The following is a 23,258-nucleotide window of genomic DNA, read 5'->3' on the forward strand; positions in this document are numbered from 1 at the left end:
AGCTGCACCAGCTTCCCGTGGCAGCTCCTCTGTCAGTCGGAGACCTCCGCACCATCCCCTCCACCACCTGCAGCCCCTCGGTATCCCCGCTCCTCCAAGCAGGCCTCAGCCACAAACAAAGCCTCATCTCCACTTAGCACCAGAAGTCCCCAACTGTCTTGTTCTTCTGTGTGACCCTGGGAGGAAATAGTTGTTCCTGGGTAACGTCAGTGAATCTGACCTTGACACCAATCCCCGTCCTATGAAAGGAGTAAAAAGAGACAAGACGCAGAACCAAACTCAATGTTGCATTCAAAGTGCGGGTGTATAAAGTAAACATGTCCCAAGAATGACTTCTGATGCTCTATCTAGTTTATTTGCAAGGTTTTGCAACACAAGATGGAAGCCATGCCCCTTGGTAGAAGGTTCGGTAAAGTTTAAATTACTGGAAATTATGGTTTTGCTTCTGAGAACCTGGAGTTTCCCTTCCGTCGGGATTATACATAATTCTTTTAAAAAAATATTGATTGTGCATTTACAAATACCAGGCATCCTCCTAGGTCTGGAACTACAGAGGCATATAGCACAGTCTCCTAGAAAAATGGAGGCAGTGTATTCCCACACAAGCATAACAACCAAGAGTGCTGGAGAGTGTGTGTGAGAGAGAGAGTTTTCACAGGAGTAAAAACACTTAGAGATTATCAAGGGACAATTTTTCTCAAAATGCAACCTTAAGAACAGAGCTTCCTTTACAAAAATACGTATATATAGAGAGAGTTTTAGTTGTAGATGGACACAATATCTTTGTTTTTATGTGGTGCTGAGGATTGAACCCAGTGCCTGACATGTGGTAGGCAAGTGCTCTACTACTGAGCCACAACCCCAGCTCTCCTTTACAAATTTTTGATGGTCCTTCAGTGTTTGGAAACCACTCTAAGGAACTTATGTCTATGAAAAGATGGATGAAGTCATTGCACATTAGCTATGTGTTGCTGATGTGTGGAGCGTGCACCTTGGGTATGGAATGCCACCAACACTAAACACCAAGGATGGATCCGGTAGCAGAGACTTTATCTTAATGCTAAAGCAAAATGTGCCATTCCCTGACCTTGAAGAAGTCATTGTTTTTTAATCTTCCTTTCTTTGCTTAGAAAATGGAAGTTTGGACCAGATTAATTTTCAAGTTGCAACAAAGTGTGAAATTCTACAAGGTCTTCTGAAAGATCAACATAGATACTGACAGAAAGTTCTTGTCAGGTACACTCTCCCGTTGATTCCTGGTTAGAATGGGCTCGTTCCATTAGTTGATATCCATCAATAAAGACAGCCTTGACGATCAATGTGCTGGAGTTCCCAAAAGCGAGCAGGCCATTTCTCTCCCCCTTACTCCTACCACAGGTGAGGAGCAGGACGCTCCGCTTTGGAGACCAGGGCTTGCAGCACAGCCACCTGTGCCAGCTATAAAAAGGGACCCTGCATGCAGCCACTGCCCGATCCCGGGGAGTGCAGTGTTGTAGTCCCCGCCCACGTCGTGCCCTCAGTAAGTGTCCAACAGTTGACGACAGAGGCCTCCACAGGGAGAGGTGCTCGAGTGACCTGCTTTGCACAAGAACAACCCCTAACCCTCCAAGCAGCATTTGCTGAAAATAGACCCTTGTGGCATGATTTTCCTAAGAATTTGGCAGGTCAATCCAAGTTTAGGATGAAAGGGGGGGCGGGGGGGGGGAGAAGAGAGAACAGAGATCGCTACTTTCTAGCCAGTTGGCAGGGAGGAGAGAGCGCATGCGTGGAGTGCCCGGCCTGGCCTTCTTGTGGCACTTCTGCCTGGAGTGGCCAGCGAGGGTTCTGACCATGAGACTCTAAACTCAGCCCTTTGCCACCCTGGAGGCACCGCTATGCCTGGTCCCCAGCCCCCCAGAGCACCGCAAGGGGAAAGCCGCGACAGTGTCCCCGCCACCATGGGCATGGTAAGTAGGGGGACCTCCGTCTGGAGGAGGTGGGAGATGGCAAGTCTCGCTCCCCAGGAGACTGAAAATAGCCTCCAGCTGGAGCCGCTGGTTCTCCTGAGCGCTATTGACAGACCCAGGTCTGGCGTGAGGTATCTAGAGGTGCTTATGTGATGTCTGGAAAATGGGCCCAGGTTTGCAGGGTTCCAAACGTTACCAAGTAGCTGAGATGCGGGGAGCTGTCTATTTAGCACTCATAGTTTTACTTTTTCTAAAATGAACATGTATTTCTCTTTTAAGTTTTAAAAGAAATATCTATTTAGAAATGCCAAACTAAAGAAAGGGACATTGGGGGGCCTAAGAGCTGGGCTCTTACATTCTAAGGCGAATCTCCTTCGCCTGTGTGTCCTCTGCCCCTTCCTGGTTAATTCTGGCATCTTCCTCCAAATGCTGGGGGTGGATTGCACAGAAAAGTGCAATAGAGGCTCCAAGTGATTTTTAAAGTTCTACTAGAAAGAAACATTAGCATAGAAGATAAATAATGAGCCATCATATTTTCAGGAACATCCATCTCAGAATTTAGGATCAAAAAACAATCAGTTTAGCATTAGGAGCAACACCTAGATAATACTTGATGACAAATTATAATTTGTTAATTAATTTAGAAATGTTAAGTTGAAATCAACAGTACTTGTTAATGTTCAGGGAACACTAGTCAAATAAAATGAAACTTCAATTCATCTGAGGAGTTGACTTCTTTCTTACAAAGACCCCTACAGTGTTTTATGTGAAATAATACATCATGGAGCAAAGGGACCGAGGAAGTGGTATGTGATTTAAAGTAGACAGACCAGTGTCAGCCGATTTAAAGGGAGGCAGCAGCATATGATCCCAGCCCCAATTCAGAGCAGAAGTTGTTAAACAAAAACCAACCAGCTTTGTAAGATTTACAAAGGCCCAGGGTTTGTTAGCCAGTAGGGAGAGTAGGAGCTTGTCACAGACTCAAAGAGAACATACCAGGAATCTCCATGTCACCACCCCATGCTCTATGGAACAGAAGCTTTCTGGGTTGTTGTTTTTGTTTTTTCTTTTGGGTTGCATTTAGTAGTATCCCTGTCATTCAGACACTTGCTGATGCCACCAGCTTTGACCAAGTACTGCACTTGGAGCACAGGTCTGGCCATACCTCGGAGCTCATGGCCAGCATGGACCAGTGCAGAATCGCCCCTATGCAGTGTGCTGGGCTCCAACTGGAGGAAGGGGAGGTGTCTGGGGAGCACTGCAAAGGAGCCCACCCCACCCCCCACGCCGGGGAAGACAGGGAAGCTCTAGGAGGAGAGGACCAGGGACCAGGCCTTCCAGCAGGGAGGGGTTACAGGCAGGGCAGTGTGCTGTCACACACCTGGGGTCACAGGAGGAAGGTGTCAGGGAACAGTGTGCTGAAGGACCATGGTCCCTGTGACGAGCTGGGAGCATAGGGCATGGGTGACAACAAGCCACTCTTCCAGAGGACAGTGACATGATTCAATTTGCTTTAAACTGAGAATCAGCCACACCAGGGAGGGGGCTGGAGGAAGTTGAGGGCAAAGACACCTCCTGGCGATCAGCCCCTGAGGAGGGAAGGAAAAAGAATATCATTTTATAGAATTCAACCATTTTAATCTTTTTATAAAAGCAAGGGAAGTACATGCCCTGCCATACTGGTGACGTTTTCTTGTAGGCACGGTGGCGTGCACACCTGTAATCATAGTGCTCAGGAGGCTGAGGCAGGAGTTCAAAACCAGCCTCAGCAACAGCGAAAGTGCTAAGCATCTCAGGGCAGCCCTGTCTCTAAATAAAATACAAAAATAGGGCTGGGGATGTGGCTCAGTGGTTGAGTGCCCCTGAGTTCAATCTCCAGTCCCCCTCCCCCTGGAAAAAAAAAAAGAATTTTCCAGACCTGTGTTCCCTATATTTCAGGTGACCTAAATTCTTCTTTGCTTCTGTTTCTTTAAACAATTTCAGTGCTAAGGGGAATATACTCAAAATTGCTACAGTGTCAGATTCTGAAAGAGATGATACATTGGACCCTAAGGACACAGGGGAGCCTATCTAGTTTGCAATACAGCAGTTCAGTTGTCCTTTCCCTGCGCCTCCTGAACCAGCCCTGCCCTGCATCCTCCTCCATCTTGCCTCTAGGCACCAGGGAGATGGCCTGGCTCTCTCAGGCTGCTTCTCTGTAGTTATATATTCTTATCTCTGGCTTGACCATTTGTTAAGTTTCCTTCCATTATATGTAGGTTGTAATGCTTGTGGCAACAAAGAGGGCCAGGTCATCCCTGAGAAAGCCTCTGCAGAGTCTCGGAGGAAAACAGGTTGTCTGTGACTAGACTCTGAGGGACTCGGCCACAGGAGACCAGGAAGGGGTCGTGGGCACTGAACACCCGTCCCACACAGCCACAGCTGTCTGCTTTTTCCAAACCACAGAATTATTCTGTAAAGAGCTCTTTTCTTTTTATTCTGATGAAGGGAAAGAAGGCTGTTCCATGGATTAAGAGGAGGAGGAAAGGATCCCCCTTTTTCAAGGGTGACTTAAGATGTTTGTTCATTATGTGGGTGATCTCTGGAGACTGGGAGGTCCGGAGTTTGGGAATGGGAAGTTTCTGGAGCCTTCTGTGGGGGGCACAAATAAACCTGAGATGGGAGTAGCAACTGGTTGTCCCCCACCCCAGCCGGCTCATCCCAGCCACAGCAGTTGGGAGGATGATCAGTGCTTTGCTCTCTTGGCAAGCCAAGGAGACAGAAGGAAGGGACACCCTCATGGGCTGCTGGTGGTGTGAACGACGAAGCCACACACCAAGCCCATGGGGCAGCCTGAGTGGGAGCAGCAGTTCCTCACAGTACAGCCAGGGCCTCTCTACATGTCACTGGTGACTGGATGGGGTTAACACACGATGCCACCATCCCAACACCGGGTGGGATTCCGCCTCCCGCTTGGCCTGATGGGGCCCCATCCGCCAAGGCCCTGACACCAGTCCTTCCCTGTAGCCCCCAGCAGCTTCAGTCAGGAGTTTGCCAGCCGTGACCTTGAGTATATGACCATTTAGGAGCGGACTCAGTCTCCGATGGCAGCCTGATCTGGCACGTCTGTCTCCACCTCTGACATTGGAGGGCATTCTGTCGCCCTGATTCCATGAATCGAGAGGATTTCCCACATGTTTAGGAAGGAGTTATCCTGTTATAACCTGACTATTCGTGTACTTCACATCTGCTGAAATACAACTTTAAAAACCCAAAATATCAAAGACAACTGTTGCTCGGGAAGTCATCCACATTCCAAGTCCCGCTGGTGGAAACTCAGACCAGCCTGCCGTGCTTCAAGATGACTCTTCTGCAAAGCCGCAAGAAGAGGATCCCTCTGGCCGCCTTCATGGAAAGAAGCAGCGTATCATCAAAGGTGTTCTATTTTGCGCTGCCAGTTGATTCCATAGCAATGCCGTGTGCCATCAGGGAAATGCTGCTGAGTGACAGCCCAGGAATGCCTCGCTCACATCTCCCCTGCCAAGTTTCCAGAGGTACCCAGCCCTGGAATTCCTCTTAGAGTCGGCTCCACTGGGCAAGGCCTCCCACGTCACGGGACATGCTCTTCGGACCCTTGTCTTATTCAGCAGTGATCCCACAGAACTGGGGGAATACCTGCTCCTCAGAAAGTTCTCGGGCCCTTGACTCCCTGAGCTGGAGGCTGAATCATCTGCTCCTGCACCTCTGTAGAAAGGAATCGATCTGCATTCCATGGATTTGGAATTATCTGCTCAAATCTAAGGCTCAACTGGGGATGCCTTACCAAACAAAAAGATTGAGTGTGAGAACTAAATCCTCACCGGGAAAAACTACCCACCCCAGTGCCTTCTACACATGGAACTGTGGTCCTCAGAATGTGTGTAAAGTCACAAAAGTGTTGCTCATTTGGAAATTTCATTTCCATCAGGCACAGAAATAGGATATAGTTTACAGTAGAACTAGTTTTCTTTTGCGGGTTGTAACAAATCTTTTCCTAACAGGTGGACAAATGGGGAGGGGGGTGAACTGGAAAACCATCTAGAAGAATACAGAATGTGGCTTACTCCAGCAGTGACCTTTACAAGAGGGTGAGCCTACTGCTCAGAGTCCTTATCAGATTCTTGAAATTATTGCTTATGTCAACTAGTTTTGAGCCCCTGCTGAGTGGTGGGCGCTGTCCTAAGCCCGGTAACACCCCTATCGACTTGATGGGGTGAAAAGGGCTTTCATTATGTTGATTTTACTGAAAGGAACTGAGGCATAGAGAGAGGTTGGGTAACCAGCCTCAGGTGGTGCTGGGCTCTGGCAGAGGGGAACAGACGGTCCCTAACACTGCTCCTCCTTCCTGGAGAGTTGCTTTCCAAGTAGTCTTTCTATTACTCTTAAGTGTTGAGAGAAACAAAACCTTTGTAATACAGATAACCCACGGCTTTGGTAAGCCCTTGGCCTTTTTAAAGAGGCATTTCTGAACCCAAATGTTCCTCTGATGGATGGGACTACAGACAAAGTGGCAAAGAGAATTACAAATTTAGTGTCATGAAGGGTCAGTATTTTGGTTTTATCCTTTATTTATTTATTTATTTTGGAGGGGGTGTACCGGGGATTGAACTCAGGAGCATTCCACCACTGAGCCACTTCCCCAGCCCTATTTTTTGTATTTTATTTAGAGACAGGGTCTCACTGAGTTGCTTAGCACCTCACCATTGCTGAAGCTGGCTTTAAACTTGTGATCCTCCTGCCTCAGCCTCCTGAGCCACTGGGATAATAGGCATGTGCCACGGGGCCCAGCTGGTTTTATCCTTTCTTAACATCCGTCCCCACTATCTAATTCCAGAACATCTCACCACCCAAAATGCAACCATGTGCTGGTAGCTGTCCCTCTCCTCCTGCCCTGGTGACCACGGGTCTCTCTCTGTCTCTGCGGATTTGCCTATTCCATTTATGTTCCACACACCACCTGGTCTTTCGTGTCTGACATTTTTTTCAGTTAGCGCAATGTCTCAGGGCTCCCAGGTTGTGACATGCTTCAGCTCTTCATTCCTTTGTACAGCAGAATAGTGCTGCATTTTGTAGATCAGCCACATTTTGCTTCTCTGTTTATCAACTGATAGGCTCTGTGGTTCTTTTCACTCTGGGCTATTATGAACAGTGCTGCTGCAAATATTTGTGTACATGTTTTTGTGTGGACATACGTTCAGTTATCTTGGGGTATACCAAAGGAGTAGAATTGCTGGGTCCTATGAAGATAGGACATTCTATTTAAAGATGGAAAGTGCAGAAGAACCCATTAAATCATGTGACCTGGTGGCTGCCTACAGTCATCCCACTGTTTAGAGCTGTATGACCTCAGATAAGTGAACTGACCTCTCTGAATCTCAGTGGCTTTTATTATTGTTGTTGTTGTTTGTGTGTTAAGTGTCTTAAATGAAGAGAGTGCCTTCTTGATGTCCTTATGAAAATTAACCAAATAATGCAGGTGGAAGTGTTCATAAGTGATGCAGTGTGAGGCTCTTGGGTATCTTCATTCATCTGTCAGACGTGCTTCTATAGCAGGGCAGCTGCTCACAGGTGAATGCTGGGAACATCCCCTGCAGCATGGGCTGTGCCCAGCAAACCCTTTCCTTCCTAGCTAGTGGCCCTGCTGGAAAATAACTCCATGAGAAGTGCCTAGAGAAGAAACAAATCTTTTCTTTGGGAATTTCCAGCACCATCTTGAGCCAGGGTGGGTGACTTTCCAGTTGCATACGCTACACTCACAATGCACACATGTTAAACACATGGTACACATTACATGGTGTACCACACATCACAGTGTGCTGCACACGCACTTCATGTGTGCCACACACTCAGTGCACATGTCTCCCACTCACTTATGCTGCTCCCTGCACACGTTACGTGCTGAATGTGTGCTCATACACGTTGCATTGCACTGCATACATGTCATACGTACTGTGTATGTGCCACACACTGCACATGTGCTTCACACATGCTACTCACTCCACACAAGCTGCTCATGCTACACAGTGCTGCACATATATACATGCTATAGACACACGCACGCTGCATGCACTAGGTATGCTGGGTACACACAGAGGATGCACACACATGCTGCACACACCTCCTCACCCAGAGCCAGGTGTGGCCACGCTCCCGGGAAGCTGGCCCACCATCGCTCGGTCGGGTCCTCCCCACTGTGTGGTGCTTCACCTCCGGACCCCTCTCCCTTCAAGGAGCTGTCCTGTCCTCAATTACATCTGCCCGTCCTTCCCAAATGGGCCTGTCCTGGGTCACATCTCCTTGGGGCCTTGCTCCTGTGGCTCCCCCACAGTCAGAGCTAAGTGCACTGATGTGATGGTGAACTCCCAGGAGCAGGCAGGAAGGTGGCCTGGCATCTTCCAGCTCTGCCACTTACTAGTTGTGTGGCCTTGTAGTCGCCCGCTCTGGGCTTGGGTTTTCTCCTGTGTGAGACAGGGATAATGATAAGCAGCCACCACAGGGGATGATGGTGGAGCAAACGGGGTCTGCTGTGCCCTATGTCACCCACCATGTTCAACAGTCGGGACTCTCAGCATGGCTGGTGCTACTACCCCACCCTCATCATCCGCGTGTGGCCAGTCCCTGTCTTCTCCACCCACCAAAGCAGCTGCCTTCAATGCAACTGGAGCCGTCCGCACCCCAGTACTGTGTCACCAAGGGCTGGGGTTGATGCTCCAATTCTGGTGAGGAGGCTGGGACAGGTGTGCTCTTTGGCACCGGCTGACAGCCAGCAAGTGGACAATATACTATTTATAGTGTCCTCTGAGGGTCATCACTAATGTTACCTGATATTTATGTACATCTGCCTCTCCCTGAAGCTGTCCTGCTCACAATTTTGTTGGTACCAACCAACATGTGCATGGCTGTCACCACCCTCCTGACCCCTAGGGTTCAGGGTTGTAACTTGAAATCCCTACGACCCAGGACCCAGCCCTGCCCCACCTCCGGGCTTCCGTCACTTCCCCCCGCTGCAGTCCCAGCAGCCTCACTGGTCAGCTGGCCTCCCAGAGGCCCTCCGCTCTGTGGCCTCGCTGCCTTTGCAGCTCTGCTCCCCCACCAGGATGCGACTGCCACCTCCTCCCACCCCACACCCACTTCACCAGTTACTCCGTCACCCATGCAGCCAAAGGCTGAGGCCTGTCAGATCTGCCCCCACCACCTCACCTTGGGCCAGAAGGCCACGTCTCCTCCCTGCATTCCCATAGCATTCATAGCATTCTTCTAGAACGTTCTCTTTGCGTTAGTGTCTTGTCACAGATACTGCATTGTGAGTTATTGCAATTTGTTCTTTGTAACACTGTCATTCGTCCTCGAAGTATCCCGCCAGAGACTTGCAAATCATATCTAATGTTTGCTGAGTTAAATAATTTTCATTCTTTCAAACAATTGAGTTTTACCATTAACTCCTTATAAATAAGCATTTCCCTATGGTATAAATTCATACCAGTATGAACACCTATAAATCCTGAATCGGGACAGGCGGTCGGTCTCTTGGTCAGAGTCAGGGCTGGGACAGCAGGTTCACCCTGCTGGCTTCCTGGCTGGGTGGACCCCATACAGTTGCTAGGAGGAAAACCAGTCAGTCTGTGTGACATCAACGAGGAGAGTGTGTGTCACAGAGGGAGTCTTCAGTATATTCAGCTGTCATTCCCATTCCCCATCCCCGGGAAGGAAGCCAGGGGCACTTTACCACCAAGCTACATTCCCCAGCCCTCTTATATTGTTTATTGTGAGAGGTTCTCACTAAGGTGCTGAGGGTCTCGCCAGGTTGCTGAGGCTGGCCTCAAACTTTTGATTCTTCTATCTCAGTCGCTAGAATTACAGGAGGGTGCCACCAGGCCCCCAGCCCCGTTATCCCCTCCTCCCTGGCTCTGACCCTGCCTAAGTTTGGAAGAGGCTGTTCAGATGTTGTAGTTGCCAAGTCTCACCAGCAGGAGGCCCCTGCCTCCAGGGTTGCTGTCAGTTCTTAAGCTGGAGCCCAGGGAGAGGGAATGCAGTTTGGGGATGGGGCAGAGGGGAGTTTATAAGGACAGACAGTCTAGTTGCCCAACTGACATGTCCTTTCAACAGCCCCGGGCACACTTAGGAAACACCTGGCTCTGGGGAGTGGGAAACCGGATAAGAGGACACCGTCCCTCTTGGGGAACCTCTGTCCAAGGCAAGACAGCCAAGAAGATAGGGTGGAGGTGACAGCACGTGAGTCATTCTATACACCTATCTCAGAAGCAATCATACTGCACATTTTAAAGAGTAAAACGGCAGGAGTGTTCTGAGGACAAGGAGAGCACCTGTAGCCTCCGACACACACCCTGAAACATCTCCCATTTCGTTTCTGAGACTTTCATTTCCTTCCATGGGAAAATTAAATATTTCACTTCAAAAGAGACAAGGCTTAGAAAACTGACTTAAACTCTGATCAGATTCCTGACAGAAGCAAGAAAATTCAGGAATAAACATGAGGCATCCCATTGTAGAGAGGAGGACACAGGCCCGTGCAGTTCAGCCATTCTTGGGTTCACAGGGCAAACATGCTGGTCCCTCTTCTGTGTCCCTGTGTGCCCGCCCAGGGCACCGTCATCGGTGTACGGAGCCTTCTGCTGCCTCCTGGGATCCCAGCAAGGTTGACTTTCAGGAAGTCAGTGGGGAAAGGCTGAGGAAGACCAGAGAGGCCACCTGGCTGTGGGGCACCAGGAACCCCCCACACACTGGGCAGGTGCACAGCTGCAACCAGCTGCTCTGCAGAGTCTGCTGGGAGCAACCCCCTGCTTACGACGCTGAGCCAGGGCGTTTATCCGGCGCCTCGAGGTGGCTGTGTGAGGGAAAGGGCATGATTTATACCTGACCTATGACTCAGAAGTAGGAAGGGGAAGCCACTTCTTCCCCGCCCACCCCACAAGACAGCGGCTGACAGGTGCACCTGAGCATCCCTGTGACAGACACGCGTCCTGCATGAGCTCCTCCTCCTAACAAAGCCACCTTTCCCTCACTAGCCCTGGCCTCTTTGGGAAGGACGGCAAGAAAGGCCAGGCGAGACTGGGGCGAATTTTCCAAAAACCCTCCACTGGGTCGCAGGGCTGGACCACTGGCATGTGAAGTCGCATCTTGCGGTCTTCCAAGAGATTTCTCCTGGGATCTTCACACTCACCTTGCTTCTCTCCGGTAAAAACCAGATGGCAAGGGGGGACGAAGTCAGGTCATCCGTCCAGGGGAACGCTTGAGTGGGAGCACCTCCACGGGATGCTGGCCTTTTAGCCGGCCAAGAAAACCTCTGCTCTTTTCCCTCTAGCTTTCACATAGGAGGGAAACATATGACCCTTGACTTTCTGAGTTTGGCTCACTTCACTTGGCATAATGCTCTCAAGTTCCATCCATTGTCCTGGAAATGGCATGATTTCATTCTTCTTCATGGCCGAATCTTTATTCAGAGCTTTCTCCGTTGTGTGTAGAGACCACGTTTCCTTTTGCACTCATCCATTTTCGGACACCTAGGCTGGCTCCATAGCTTGGCTATTAGGAATTGTGCTGTGATAAAGGAAACCAAACTAGGACAGAGACCGATAGAGCAGAGGAAGGGGACAAGGCGGAGGAGGAGGGGAGGTTCTGGGAAACAAAATTGACCCCATGATGCTGCGTCCGTCCGTGGACAAATACAGCACAATGTAAGAAAGGAGATCCGTGGAAGGAAGGAAGAAGGGGAGGGANTTGGAAGAGGCTGTTCAGATGTTGTAGTTGCCAAGTCTCACCAGCAGGAGGCCCCTGCCTCCAGGGTTGCTGTCAGTTCTTAAGCTGGAGCCCAGGGAGAGGGAATGCAGTTTGGGGATGGGGCAGAGGGGAGTTTATAAGGACAGACAGTCTAGTTGCCCAACTGACATGTCCTTTCAACAGCCCCGGGCACACTTAGGAAACACCTGGCTCTGGGGAGTGGGGGGCGGCCCTGGGGAATGAGACTGAGCAAATTAGCTATGTGCCTGCAGAGATATGTCACAGTGACACCCATTGTTATATATAATTACAATTACGTATACAATGTACCCATAAAAGTCATAAAAAGAAAGAAAGCCTTTGTAAAAGGATGCTTTTCTACAGGCAGTGGTAAGCTCTGGGTCCTCACACCCAACAGCTTTGCAACCCTCAGGCCAGTTCCCAGTCTTCCTTTCTGTGCTCATGTTTCTTCTGGCTCCTCGGTTACCCTTAAGTTCACCTGCAGTGAGACCCATACCATCTCCCCATTCTTATCTTATTTGTCCTGGGGGGCCGGGAGGAGCCGGCAGTGAATATGACTTCTGTTTGACCTTGGGATAGGTCTTTGCATTTGGTGGTCAGCAGTTCTGATGTTCAGGGAAATCTACTTGCAATGAAATCTGGCATCACACCTAGAAGGAAGGTGACCAAAAGTGGGTGACCAACCTGGGGGCCTCATTCCACCGGCAGGAAGATGCCCAGTGCTCTGCACGGCCCATCACCACCTCCAGCCTGGGAAGCAGTGATGCTCCCATGACCTGTTGGGGATTCCTTATGGCCTACAAACTGGGAGTAACCAGAGGACATAAGATGTGAATGACAGAATCCAGCAGAGTGCCGGCAGGGTCCTGCAGCCATTCCCAACAGGGTAGAGAACAAGACTCACTGAGATAATCGCAGCTCACGGTGGAGGAAAGACGTGAAGACCTGAAGTCAGGGTGTTGCTTATGGTCGTCCAGTCACTGCACATGGAAGAGCAGGGACGGCACACCAGGACCAGAGAGGTGGTAAACTGGAGACCCAGAAGTCAGGGCTCCTGATTAAGGGACTAGGCCTAGGAGGGAGCATTTCTGCTTCATCCCTCCAGCCCTGGTGACTCCTCAGCCAGGGTGACAGCAATGGTTTGTGCTACCACAGCTTTTGCTCTGTGCGAAACTGGGTTGATGGTCTAAACTGAACAGCAGTTCAACCACTGGAGCTCTCAAAGGGTCCACAGCCCAGCCCTTGGACTGGGGCTGACTTATCTATCATCTCACCAGGTGAATGTATTCTGACTTAGGTGTAACTCCCTCCCAACACACGGCAGGACAATGGTAACAAGGAGAGAGCTTGCTTTGTAAGCCTTGTTTAAGAATATGCTTTACAGGAGTGCTCCTGTCCTGGAGCTCAGCTGCTGTTTCCTACCAAGGCAGAGACAAAGACCAATCCGCTTTGCTTTGTTTCCACAGCTCAAGAGCCTGGCCCAGAGCTGTACCTCAGCACAGACTGCTAGATGGAGGAAGATTTTTTGCAAGCCATGGACACTCACCAGGTAGGTGAAAACGCACTGAGGGGAACTGCTATCCCAGAACTCACCAGCCACCCAGCCTCTCTCTGCACTGAGGTCTCACTGCTGCCGGCTCGGCTGATCTCATTTCTGGGCACTCACATCATAGCAGCAGAATGTGAACTATGTAGACAATAAGTAAGGCCCAGATTGCTCTCAGATACATGGCATCCCAGGGACAGGACATCAGGTTGTTCACTGAGTCACTCAGGTATTTTTGGCATCAATGTGGGTGTACTCCAAAAAGAACCAAAGAGCAGGAAATAAACAAGTTCAAAAAGTAACATGCAGTGAATCCAAGAAGGTTGTTTAAATTTTTCTTCACTGAGTTGGCCCAAAATTGATGAGCTTCAATATCCTTCCCTGAGGCTCTCACTTAGCACTGGCTGGAACTTGGGCAGGACAAAACTTGGACTGGGATTGGGCATTTGTCATTGGCCAGATGCTTCTCACCATGACCATGGTGAAGCCATTCCCTTCAAAACCACCTTGGGCTGTGGACACAGAGATCACCCCAACTAGACTTGGGAAGGTGGGCGGCACAGAGAGTAAGAAACTGGGACCCCAGTTCTGATGTGGTCGACGCCAAAGCCTGGGCTCTTACCCACAGCTCTTCATGAAGTGCACCTGGTGGACCTAAATGGCTGGAAGGAGGGGGTCTGGGAGAGCCATCAAAGCTACACCGGACAGTGGACAGCATTGGGTGGGAAAGCTCAGAGTGGCCTCCAGGAAAGGTGGCGTCCGGTGATATCACAGCAGCCCCTTCCCACCCTACACTCTCCTGGGGCCCAAAGGCCACCCTAGGCTCCCTGGAGCAGCAGGACTCACTCCACGCCCCACTGCCGTTACTCTGCTGCGGCACCGCCCCTGGCTGCCTGTAGAGGGCGCCCTCTGCCCCCGGAGACCCCGAGCACTCACCCCGGGACCGCGCTGCTGAGCCTGGAACCGGGTCGGATGTGGTCCCTGCTTCAGCTGGCCGCAGCCGTGAAGGGGAGGCAGTGTTCGCCCTCGTTGTCGCCCGGCGTCTGGGAACCAAGGCTATACAGCTGCGATCCGAACCTCCCAACAGCCTCTGGGTCACAGGCTGTGTCGTGGGGACTTCTGGGGAAGGACCCGGAGAGCTGGGGAGGAAGAAAGGCTGAGGGGGGCATTTGCATACCCCGCCCTGTCCACTGCTGAGAGACCCTCCGCAGGTGGCTTCCCCGACTGAGCCCGGGTTGTGGGCAGGGGAGCAGAGAGAGGAAGGGGACTGCGGAGGAGGGGCCGGAGCAGATCCCAGCTAAAGGGGATCCGCTGAAGCCTCCTTTAGCTGGGACCTAGGTGTGGTCAGGGACCTGGGGCACTCTGAGAGACAGGGAGGAGTGGGGGCTTTGGAGAGGAAGCCCTGGCTCCATCTTAGCTGACATATTTACACATGGAAGGTCCACAGGGGCATGATCTAAGAGGGTGTTTTAATTCCCCCTGGGTTGCTAACTGTGCAGGCTGGCCATTCCCAGAGCAGGGGATCGTTTACTTGTTGACCCCCAATGGCGTGGAGGGTCGTTTTTTTCTGCTGCCTTCTGCCTTTGAACACGGTACTACATTGGTTTGCCTGTGGATAGGGCCTAATAACTGATGTAGTAGTGCTGGTTGGGATCAAGGAGTGCAAAAGGGACTCTTAATCCATGTAGGAAAGTGGACATTAAACCTGGATTTGAATCTTGGCCACTCCTGGGTGCCTCATATGTCTCCTTCCAACCTATCCTTAAGTCTTTTTTTATTTACCTCAGTCTGACCCAGTTGATCTGCTGGCTCCTCTGCAAGGATGTATGAAAAGAAACCTGCTTGTCCTGCCTGCTGATCTTTATGTGCGGTGTGAGAACACACAGCCTTCCAGCACGGAACCCTGCAGACCTAGGCCACTGTTCTCATGGTGTGACCCAGGCTGGAGGCTGTACGTGTCCTCTGAGCTTCACCCAGTTAAATACAATTCAAACACCTCCCAGAAGAAGGGGCGATTCCTCATTCTCTTTGAAACTTCCCCCTACGCACAGGATCCTGTAGAGTGCTTTGCATACCATAGGTGCTCAATAATTGAATTTTCTGCCCTGTTTGCCACAAAGACCCAAATGCCAGTGATCATTTCCAATGACATTTAAAGAGTCTGTGAATCAGACTAACCACATCTTTAAATCCTGACCTGATTTAGCTCAGATCTGGTTTCACAACTTCAGTTGCAGACTGCCAGTCAAACCAGGATCTCTGGACTCCTTCCATGTACCTGGCACAGAGATGGGTGCTGGGAATATAAAAATGAATACAACAAAGGCCCCACTCTCGAGGTTCTCAACATAGTGACAGGTGAGCCAGTCGCCAGGAGATGGTGTGAGAGATGGAGCAGGTGCTAGGAAGCTTAATGGGAGATGCCCCGGGGAATCTGAAAGGTCCAGCAGTTCCACCTACAGGTGGAATCTGATCTGGGTTCTGATAGACCAGAGGGGGTTGCAGAGCCAGAGTGGGTTGCTCAAGTGGAGAAGCGCAGCACCCTAAATGCCATGATACCTTGAAATGCCCCAGGAAATGCCATTTGTGTGACCCTACCTCAACAACCACCTGGGGGCAATAAGAACACCCTGGCTTTGGATGAATATGTTATTTACATGTTCATGAAAAAAAAAGAAATCTTCTTGTAAAACATAAAGTGCTTGACAACCATCTGGAGCCCTCCTCCTCCACCCAGGCCCCCAGGGCCTTGGGCTGCCTTCCTCTGCCTCTGCCTCCCCTGTCTGGCTTCCCTTCCAAACCACCCTGGTCTCTCTCACCAATATGTGCTGGAAAGGGTGAAATGTCACAGCGCTGGGCCTCCTCTGCCCAGAGCAACGCTGAGCACCAGCCGTGGGCTGCTCAGCACGAGCTCCTCTGCAGGCGACCTGGTCCTCTTCCTGCTGCTCACACACGTGGGCGGCTCCAAGACCGTGGTGTTTCCCCTGAGCCCCGGTGAGCTCATAGCTAACAGCGTCTGCAAATAGAACGTTCCACGGTGGCCTTCATGTTTCAGTGGGAGGCTCTAGATGACACTTACAAGGAGAAAGACGCAGTCATCAACTCTGACTGGTGCGCATGACTGAAGGCCCAGTGTGGAGGCCCCACTTCCACCCTGGCCCTGCCTTTATTCATCCTCCGCCCCTTCTTTCCTCTGAGCCTTCAGGTTTCCCATCTATGAGCAAAGCTGGAGGATTTCCATCCTATTCATGGGACCAGAAAGAATTAAAATCAAGTGAGATAACACGAGTAAAAGTGCTTTGAACTCTAAATCTTGTGGGGGAAAAAAAAGCACGCATTTTTGTTATTGTAGAAAATACTGAGGTCCTGGTGTTGGCATCGTGCTGGGTAGCATTTTACTGCAATTCAAGAATAAAATATCAACAGGAGAAAAAGTTAAAATCTAGACACCCAGTGGGGATGGGGGATGGCTTGGTGATAGATCACTTGCCTGGCATGTGCAAGACCCTGGGTTCAACCCTCAACTGCAAGAGAAAATATCATCAATCTCTGCTATGTTTGTCCACTGGACAATTTTAGAACAGAGAAGGAAAGAATGGGACCTTTAATATCATTCCGAATAAAAGTTAGGCACTTTCTGCCAGTTCCATTTGACACCTAGAGCCCTGGCTGGCACATAGTAGGTGCTCAGAAAACATTTGTTTTTACTGTTCAAGAGTGTTCTGGCCTTGAAGGACTGCTGTGTTGAAGGACTGTGTAGGAATGTTCCCCACCAGGCCACCCTGGGACAGCAGGCCAGAGGTGACTGATCCAGGTAGGGACCTGGATGGATTCCCACCACCCCCAGGTTCCCCAGCCTGGTACTTCCACATCATTCTACAATTTGCCCCTGACTTCAAAATGGCCACAGGAGGTGATGGCTCAGGATGAAGTGAATCCAGATGACCTCAGTGGAAAGCAAATTAAGCAAGACACAGAAAGGTATAACGTAGTTTCACAAGTTTTATTCAGCCATAAAGAAGACTAAAACTGTGTCTTTTGCAGGAAAATGGGTAGAACTTGAGAACAATACATTAAGTAAAATAAGCCAAACTCAGAAGGTCAAGGGTTGTATGTTTTCTATCCTATGTGGAAACTAGAGAGGGAAAAGGAAAAGAAAGGTTGGGAGATCTCATGAAAACAAGGGAGATCAGTAGAGTAGAGGAAAGGGACGTGGCGGGGAGGTGGGGAGGAATGGGGAATACTGGGGAGTGATGCTGGCCAAATTATAGTGTGATACCGAGTGCACATGTGAATATGTTACATAATGTAACACCATTATGTACAACTATAATGCACCAATAAAAAAAATATGGGGGAAAAAAGAACGTAGCCCCATATGTCCTTGAATGCCTCATTCATTCCTGGGGCCTGTTCCGCATCCCAGCAGCTACCAGGGATGCAGAAATGAGTGAGATTCCTTGTGCATTACAATAGAGAAGATAGACAAGCAGGATAATCAGGCAATAGCAGTTTGCAAACAGACACCCACTCCAAAGTGCACACGGTCCCTGGGTCTCCAAAGTGCACACGGTCCCTGGGTTGAAATGGGAAGAGGCCCCTCAAGAGCTGCAGGGCGCTGGTCACACAGAGAGGGCAGCACTGCAGGTAGGAAGCCTGGCATTGGGTTAGACACATGCAGAAGCTTCCCCCAGCAGCTTTGTGGAGGGGACAGAGAGTTGAGGGAGTTAAGATGTGAAATAAGGAAAATGTCGAAAAAAGAAAAAGAAGAAGAGGAGGAAGAAGAAGATATTGGAAATAATGTGGGTGGCCTGCCCCCAAGAGCACAGAACTTCAGCAATGGCAACTAAAAAGAAAAGGAAGCAGTGAATGGGAAATACTTAGCAGATGGACTCCAAGGAAAGGTCACCAGGGCCACACAGACCTACTCCCGCTCTCAGCCCTGCCGTGTGGTAGCTGTGGGACCTACAGACTGCTTGATGTTGCTGAGCCTTGGTTTCTTCATCTGTAAGGTGGGCCCAACTCTATAGAGTGTTTCAAGACTGAAAAACAACGAGGGTAAAGAGGTTAAGCCCGCACGTGGCAGGCAGCCATAAACTTAGCCCCACTGAAGGAAATGGTAACTTGTGCCTTAGGCTGAGTCGAGTTGAAGGTGAACATTAGGAGCGAGGGAATGAGTGGAGTGGAGGGGCTCCATGCACAGGGTCTCCGAGTGCAGCCCAGCCCAAGCCGGGTGGAACAGAAGACCACATCTGTGCACCTCGAACCCCAGGCCCCCAAGGAAGGACAGCTTCCTGCTCAGTCCCCGATTTCAGAAATCAGTTTGTCTGCGCAATTTTTTTTTTACAGTCACCAGTAACTCAGAGAACCCCAAATACTAAATCCCGCTCTGTTCCTTTATGCCAAACCCACTGCGGATGATGGAGTTCAGGCTGGAGAGACTGGAGGAGCACATCTCCCTGCTCCACCCCCCACCAGGATGCACCCCCCAAACTCATTCCAGCCACGAGCTGACCGCACACCAGACCATTTCCCCTGCAGCATTCAGGGGAGAAGGTGAGGTCCCAGGAAGCCAAGGCCAGCAGCACTTGCACTGCAAGAGCCACCAGCCAGCCCACTGTCAGCTGGAAATTTGTCACCGCCCAGAGAGGCAACGGGCAAAGTTGTTTCCGTTCACCAGGTATTAGCTACGTCACTTGTTTCCTATTTCGGCATGTTATAAAAATTTCCCCAGGCGAGAGGCTGAAGCCTCTGTTGTGAAATCTGGTTAACACGAGGCGCCGGGTAGTTTTCTGTTTTCATGACATCACTCGGGTTAGTCTCTGTGTGTGTCAGAAAAGTAAAGCCCCAGGAAGCTGGCAGCTCTGCTGGGGTCCCAAAGAAATGGGGGAAAGAGGGCAGAGGAAGGACAGGGGAACAGAAATCCCAGGAGAGGAGACAGAATTCCCAGCCACCCCAGGACCAGGCGCTCGGCAGGGATCCCTCAAGGAAGAAACTTCCTTTGCTTCCTGTTTCTAGACGTGGCCACTCTATGCTTATCTGACAGATGCAGACCTGTGATCTCAGTCCAGTTTATAACATCCTAATGAAACTATTCAAATATTTTACCCACTCCCCCAGAGGTTCCATATCGGCTGGATGTTCTCATTTGCTTTAAATCTGCAGGTGGCTGGAGGAATTGGGCCGGAGGTCAGAGCGATTCCCCCAAGCACCATTGTGCCCAGCCCGGTCTCAGACTTGTGATCCTCCTGCCTCAGCCTCCTGAGCAGCTGAGATTACAGGTGGCAACACCACAGCCAGATCCCCTCAGGAGCTTAAAGACGGCTACTGTAGGTTAGACAGTGAGGCAGCTCTGAAGGTAGAACAGGTGGACCGAACCATAAAGTTCAAAATGAGAACTATATTAAAAAAAAGGGGGGAGGGGTTTACAATAAAGCACAGCAAAGTGAGTATTGTTGGACCCACTTCCAGGAACAGCTAATATGTGCTTGTCGTGTCCATGTTAAGAATTCCTCTGAGAATTTTAATCTAAGGAAATACTTTTCAGACTTTTTTTACACCATAGCACACACAGTGGAGGGTAACATTCAGGTCATGTGTTGAGGTAAACCCAGGCAGCTCAGGCCACTGGCCCACCCAAGGTCCTGCTCAGAGCTGAGAGGATCAATAGCGTGGCTTTGCCCTAACTCCTTTGTGGAACGTGCTGGAAGCTCCTGCTCACTCATTTACCCTGCAGAAGTCTTCCCCAAAGGTTGTAAAGTTATCTATAGGTGGACCAAGTGGTCCTCCATTCTGGTGAGTTATTTATCCCTCAAATATAAGGAAAATCCTTTCCACAAATAAATTCACAGGAAACCGGAAAATGTTTAAAAGCAGAACAGGAAGTGCTGGGTCCCGTGCCCCACGGTTTGAGCCCCAGTTTCTCTACGCTGTTCTCTCCCTGAACAGTCAACCAGTCTTCAGCAAGGGCTGAAACCCCCTGCCTCCCGCCCCCAGTTCTTCTCTGGGGCTGTGTCATTTATGGACAGTGCCTGGAGGTGAGGGAAATGGCTGAGTGGGAGGTGTCTGGTGGGCAGAAAGGCCGGGGAGCAGTCGCCCTTGATGCGGGAACCTGTTGTCAGGGGCAAAATCAAAGACTCGTGCCACATAATTGATTTTTGGAAATTACAGGGTACTGACATTTTCAGTGTTTGTGTTTTGAATTACAGAAATGTGTCCTTAAATCCCAATACAATTTTATTCAAATATCATGTTTGAATGAAACAGAAGTTTCTCTGTACAAAAGATTAAGCTCAAAGAGTTACTTTTGCTGTTTGTAGAATGGAAAGAATTTGGCTGTGAGCAGGAGCTAGAAACAGCATGTGGAAGAAGACCATTCAAGGAAAGAAACTCTCATTTAGAGGATTTGTTCAGATTCGGCAGGAGCCTATAGCTAACAAAATTTCTGCTGGGTAAATGAGTGAGCAGGAGCTTCCAGCATGTTCCACAAAGGAGTTAGGGCAAAGCCACGCTATTGATCCTCTCAGCTCTGAGCAGGATCTTGGGTGGGCCAGTGGCCTGAGCTGCCTGGGTTTACCTCAACGTGTGACCTGAATATTACCCTCCACTGTGTGTGCTATGGTATAAAAAAGTCTGAAAAGTATTTCCTCAGATTAAAATTCTCAGAGGAATTCTTAACATGGACACGACAAGCACATACCAGCTGTTCCTGGAAGTGGGTCCAACAATACTCACTTTTCTGTGCTTTATTGTAAATCTCTTTTTTACAAAGTTCACATTTGAGAAGCAAAACTACAGTTTGGCCCCTGGCTCTCTCCCCTGCTAATCTCCACCTGGTGGAGCCAAACAGGAGCGGTGTCTTGCTGCATCCATCCTGGATTTGTCTGTGTGTGCTGGCTTCCACTGAGTTACCCACAGAGACTGACCCCAACTCTCCCCCCAGGAGAAGCCAGGAGTCCGCAGAGACCCTGCCCTACGAGCATGCCATGCCTGGCCTCCAGAGCCCTGTGGTGTTGACCCCAGGCCCCAAGACCACCAGGAGGCGCCTCCTGCTCTTCAGGAACTGGCTGGTCACCACCAAGCAGAGGTGAGTGGTAGACAGTCTCTCCCTCTGCTGACAGTCTCTTTCCAAGACCCTGCCACCACCCACAGTGCTGCAAGGGACCCGGAGCATTCATGGCACTTCTGTGCTGCAAGGACTGGGATGGTTTGATTCTAACCTTTTGATTGTCAGGTGAAGCCCCAAAGGACTAAATCCCTGGGACAACATCACACAAATAATGTGTAGAAAACTCGGGTGAAGAAAGTATGAGAAATCCATCATTCAAAAAGAAGCCCTATGAGAACATGACCCTTTGATCTCATCCAAAGTAGATAACGGGTTCACACCCATAAATTGGAAATTTGGAAACCCAAATGTTGCCCACATCATTTTTCTCTTTGGGAAGTTTTTCAATTATACTTCTTCAGCATTTGCCTTAGATTAAGGGAAGGCAAGTCAACAGAATACAATGTGAATTTGTGTGCCTGTAGGACAACTGTGTACTTGCAATGCCTCCTCCTGACTTTCCCACTCCCAGGACATGCGGGTGTGCATACGTACTGTACCGTTTCTATGTGTTCTGGATACGTGTCCATCTAATTCATCACGGTTCTCTGGAACAGGAGTTCCCACTCCACAGATCTTTAAAACTGCCCAGATAATTAATTATCAAGGTCATTAATGGGGCCCAAATAAATTCTTTTCCAGGAGCTCAGTCTGAATCTGCAGGGCAAAAATGCCTCCCCAGGCTGCGGCCTGGACCTGGTGTGCAGAGGAAAGGAAGAGGCCAGGTGGCCTCTCCCTACACCGCTCCCAGGTCCCTTGCCCCTTCCTCCTCACAATTTTTCTCATATTAACTGAAGGAGAAATGGGACCAAGGGTCAGCACCAACGAGGCCACTCCTTTGCCTTCCCAGAAGTTGGGGAAGGGACCACAGAGGCTGAGGGTGTGAAGAACCCCTGGGGAAGCAGCAGAGTGGGACCAGAGTGGGACAGTACCTCATGGCCCAGTAGAGGGGCAGCCACCCAGGGCCAGCACCCACCCTCCTCACCTCCCTGCTCACTCTTCTCCCCCTCGGTTTTGGGATTCTCTCTTGCTCCCTGAGGATCACAAAGCCTAATGGAAATGTAAAGGAGTCATTCCCAGAATCAGGGCCCTGGACCCCGGTACTGTCTGCAAAGTACCAACTCAAGCAAGGGACAGTGGCATGGGCTGCCAGAAAGGCTGCCCACTGGCACTGGATGCCAGAGATGTTCTGAGCCTGAGTAAAGGACCCAGTGGCCGTGAGGAAGAACACAGGGGATGAGAAGGTACGAGCTCCCACACCAGAACCCGGGCCCCAGGTGGAATCCCAGGGCCACGACTAAATGGACGAAGTTTACCTCGGACGGTCAGGTTCACCTCCTGGACATGAGTTGTGCTTGCAGCTTCAGAGCCCCTCGATGGCCACAAGATCCGGAGAGGAGCCCCAGACCAGAGCTGCAGCACCAAGGGACAGGCACCGGCCCCACCCCGCCACTCTGTGATGGAGCAGCTTCCAGGACGTCTCGTGCTTCAGTTCAAGCCTCACGACCCATTTTACAGATGAGCAAAGTAAAGCTCGGGAGATGGAACTGGCCCTGCGTCCACAGACAGAAAGTGCCAAAAGCGGGACTTAATTGGGCCACCTGTCCCTCCGAGTGTACAGCTCTGCACTGAGGCCCATTGGCCCTGGCCCTGGCTTTCTCAGTGAGCCACATCTCCCAGGATTTTGTGCACTTTTCAAAAGAAACTGGATTTCCAAAAATTCCACAGTAGAAAGGCAAGCAGGGAAATAAATGTAGAAACAGGCTTGTTGGATTCATCAGAGAAGTAGTGGGACCCCCTGGGGCAGCACGGGATATCAAGGGTCAAGGTCAGAATCAATGCTGGCTGAAGCCCAGAGCCCTGGAGAGGGGGACTGCTTTCT

The 23,258-nt window shown here is 50.3% G+C and overlaps 1 protein-coding gene across 1 annotated transcript in view; it reads left to right on the forward strand.

The window, feature by feature from the left end:
- Window positions 1-1,613: 1,613 nt before the first annotated feature.
- The window catches only part of LOC125617621, a 45,273-nt gene continuing 23,628 nt past the window's right edge, over window positions 1,614-23,258 (forward strand). The window contains exons 1-3 of the mRNA XM_048805892.1: window positions 1,614-1,946; window positions 13,190-13,272; window positions 21,212-21,355. Coding sequence (XP_048661849.1) covers window positions 1,875-1,946; window positions 13,190-13,272; window positions 21,212-21,355 — 299 coding nt within the window. The 5' untranslated portion in view covers window positions 1,614-1,874. The remainder of the gene's footprint in view (window positions 1,947-13,189; window positions 13,273-21,211; window positions 21,356-23,258) is intronic.

This window comes from Marmota marmota, unplaced genomic scaffold (genome assembly GCF_001458135.2).
Source record: "Marmota marmota marmota unplaced genomic scaffold, marMar, whole genome shotgun sequence".
Classification (NCBI taxonomy): Eukaryota; Metazoa; Chordata; class Mammalia; order Rodentia; family Sciuridae; genus Marmota; species Marmota marmota.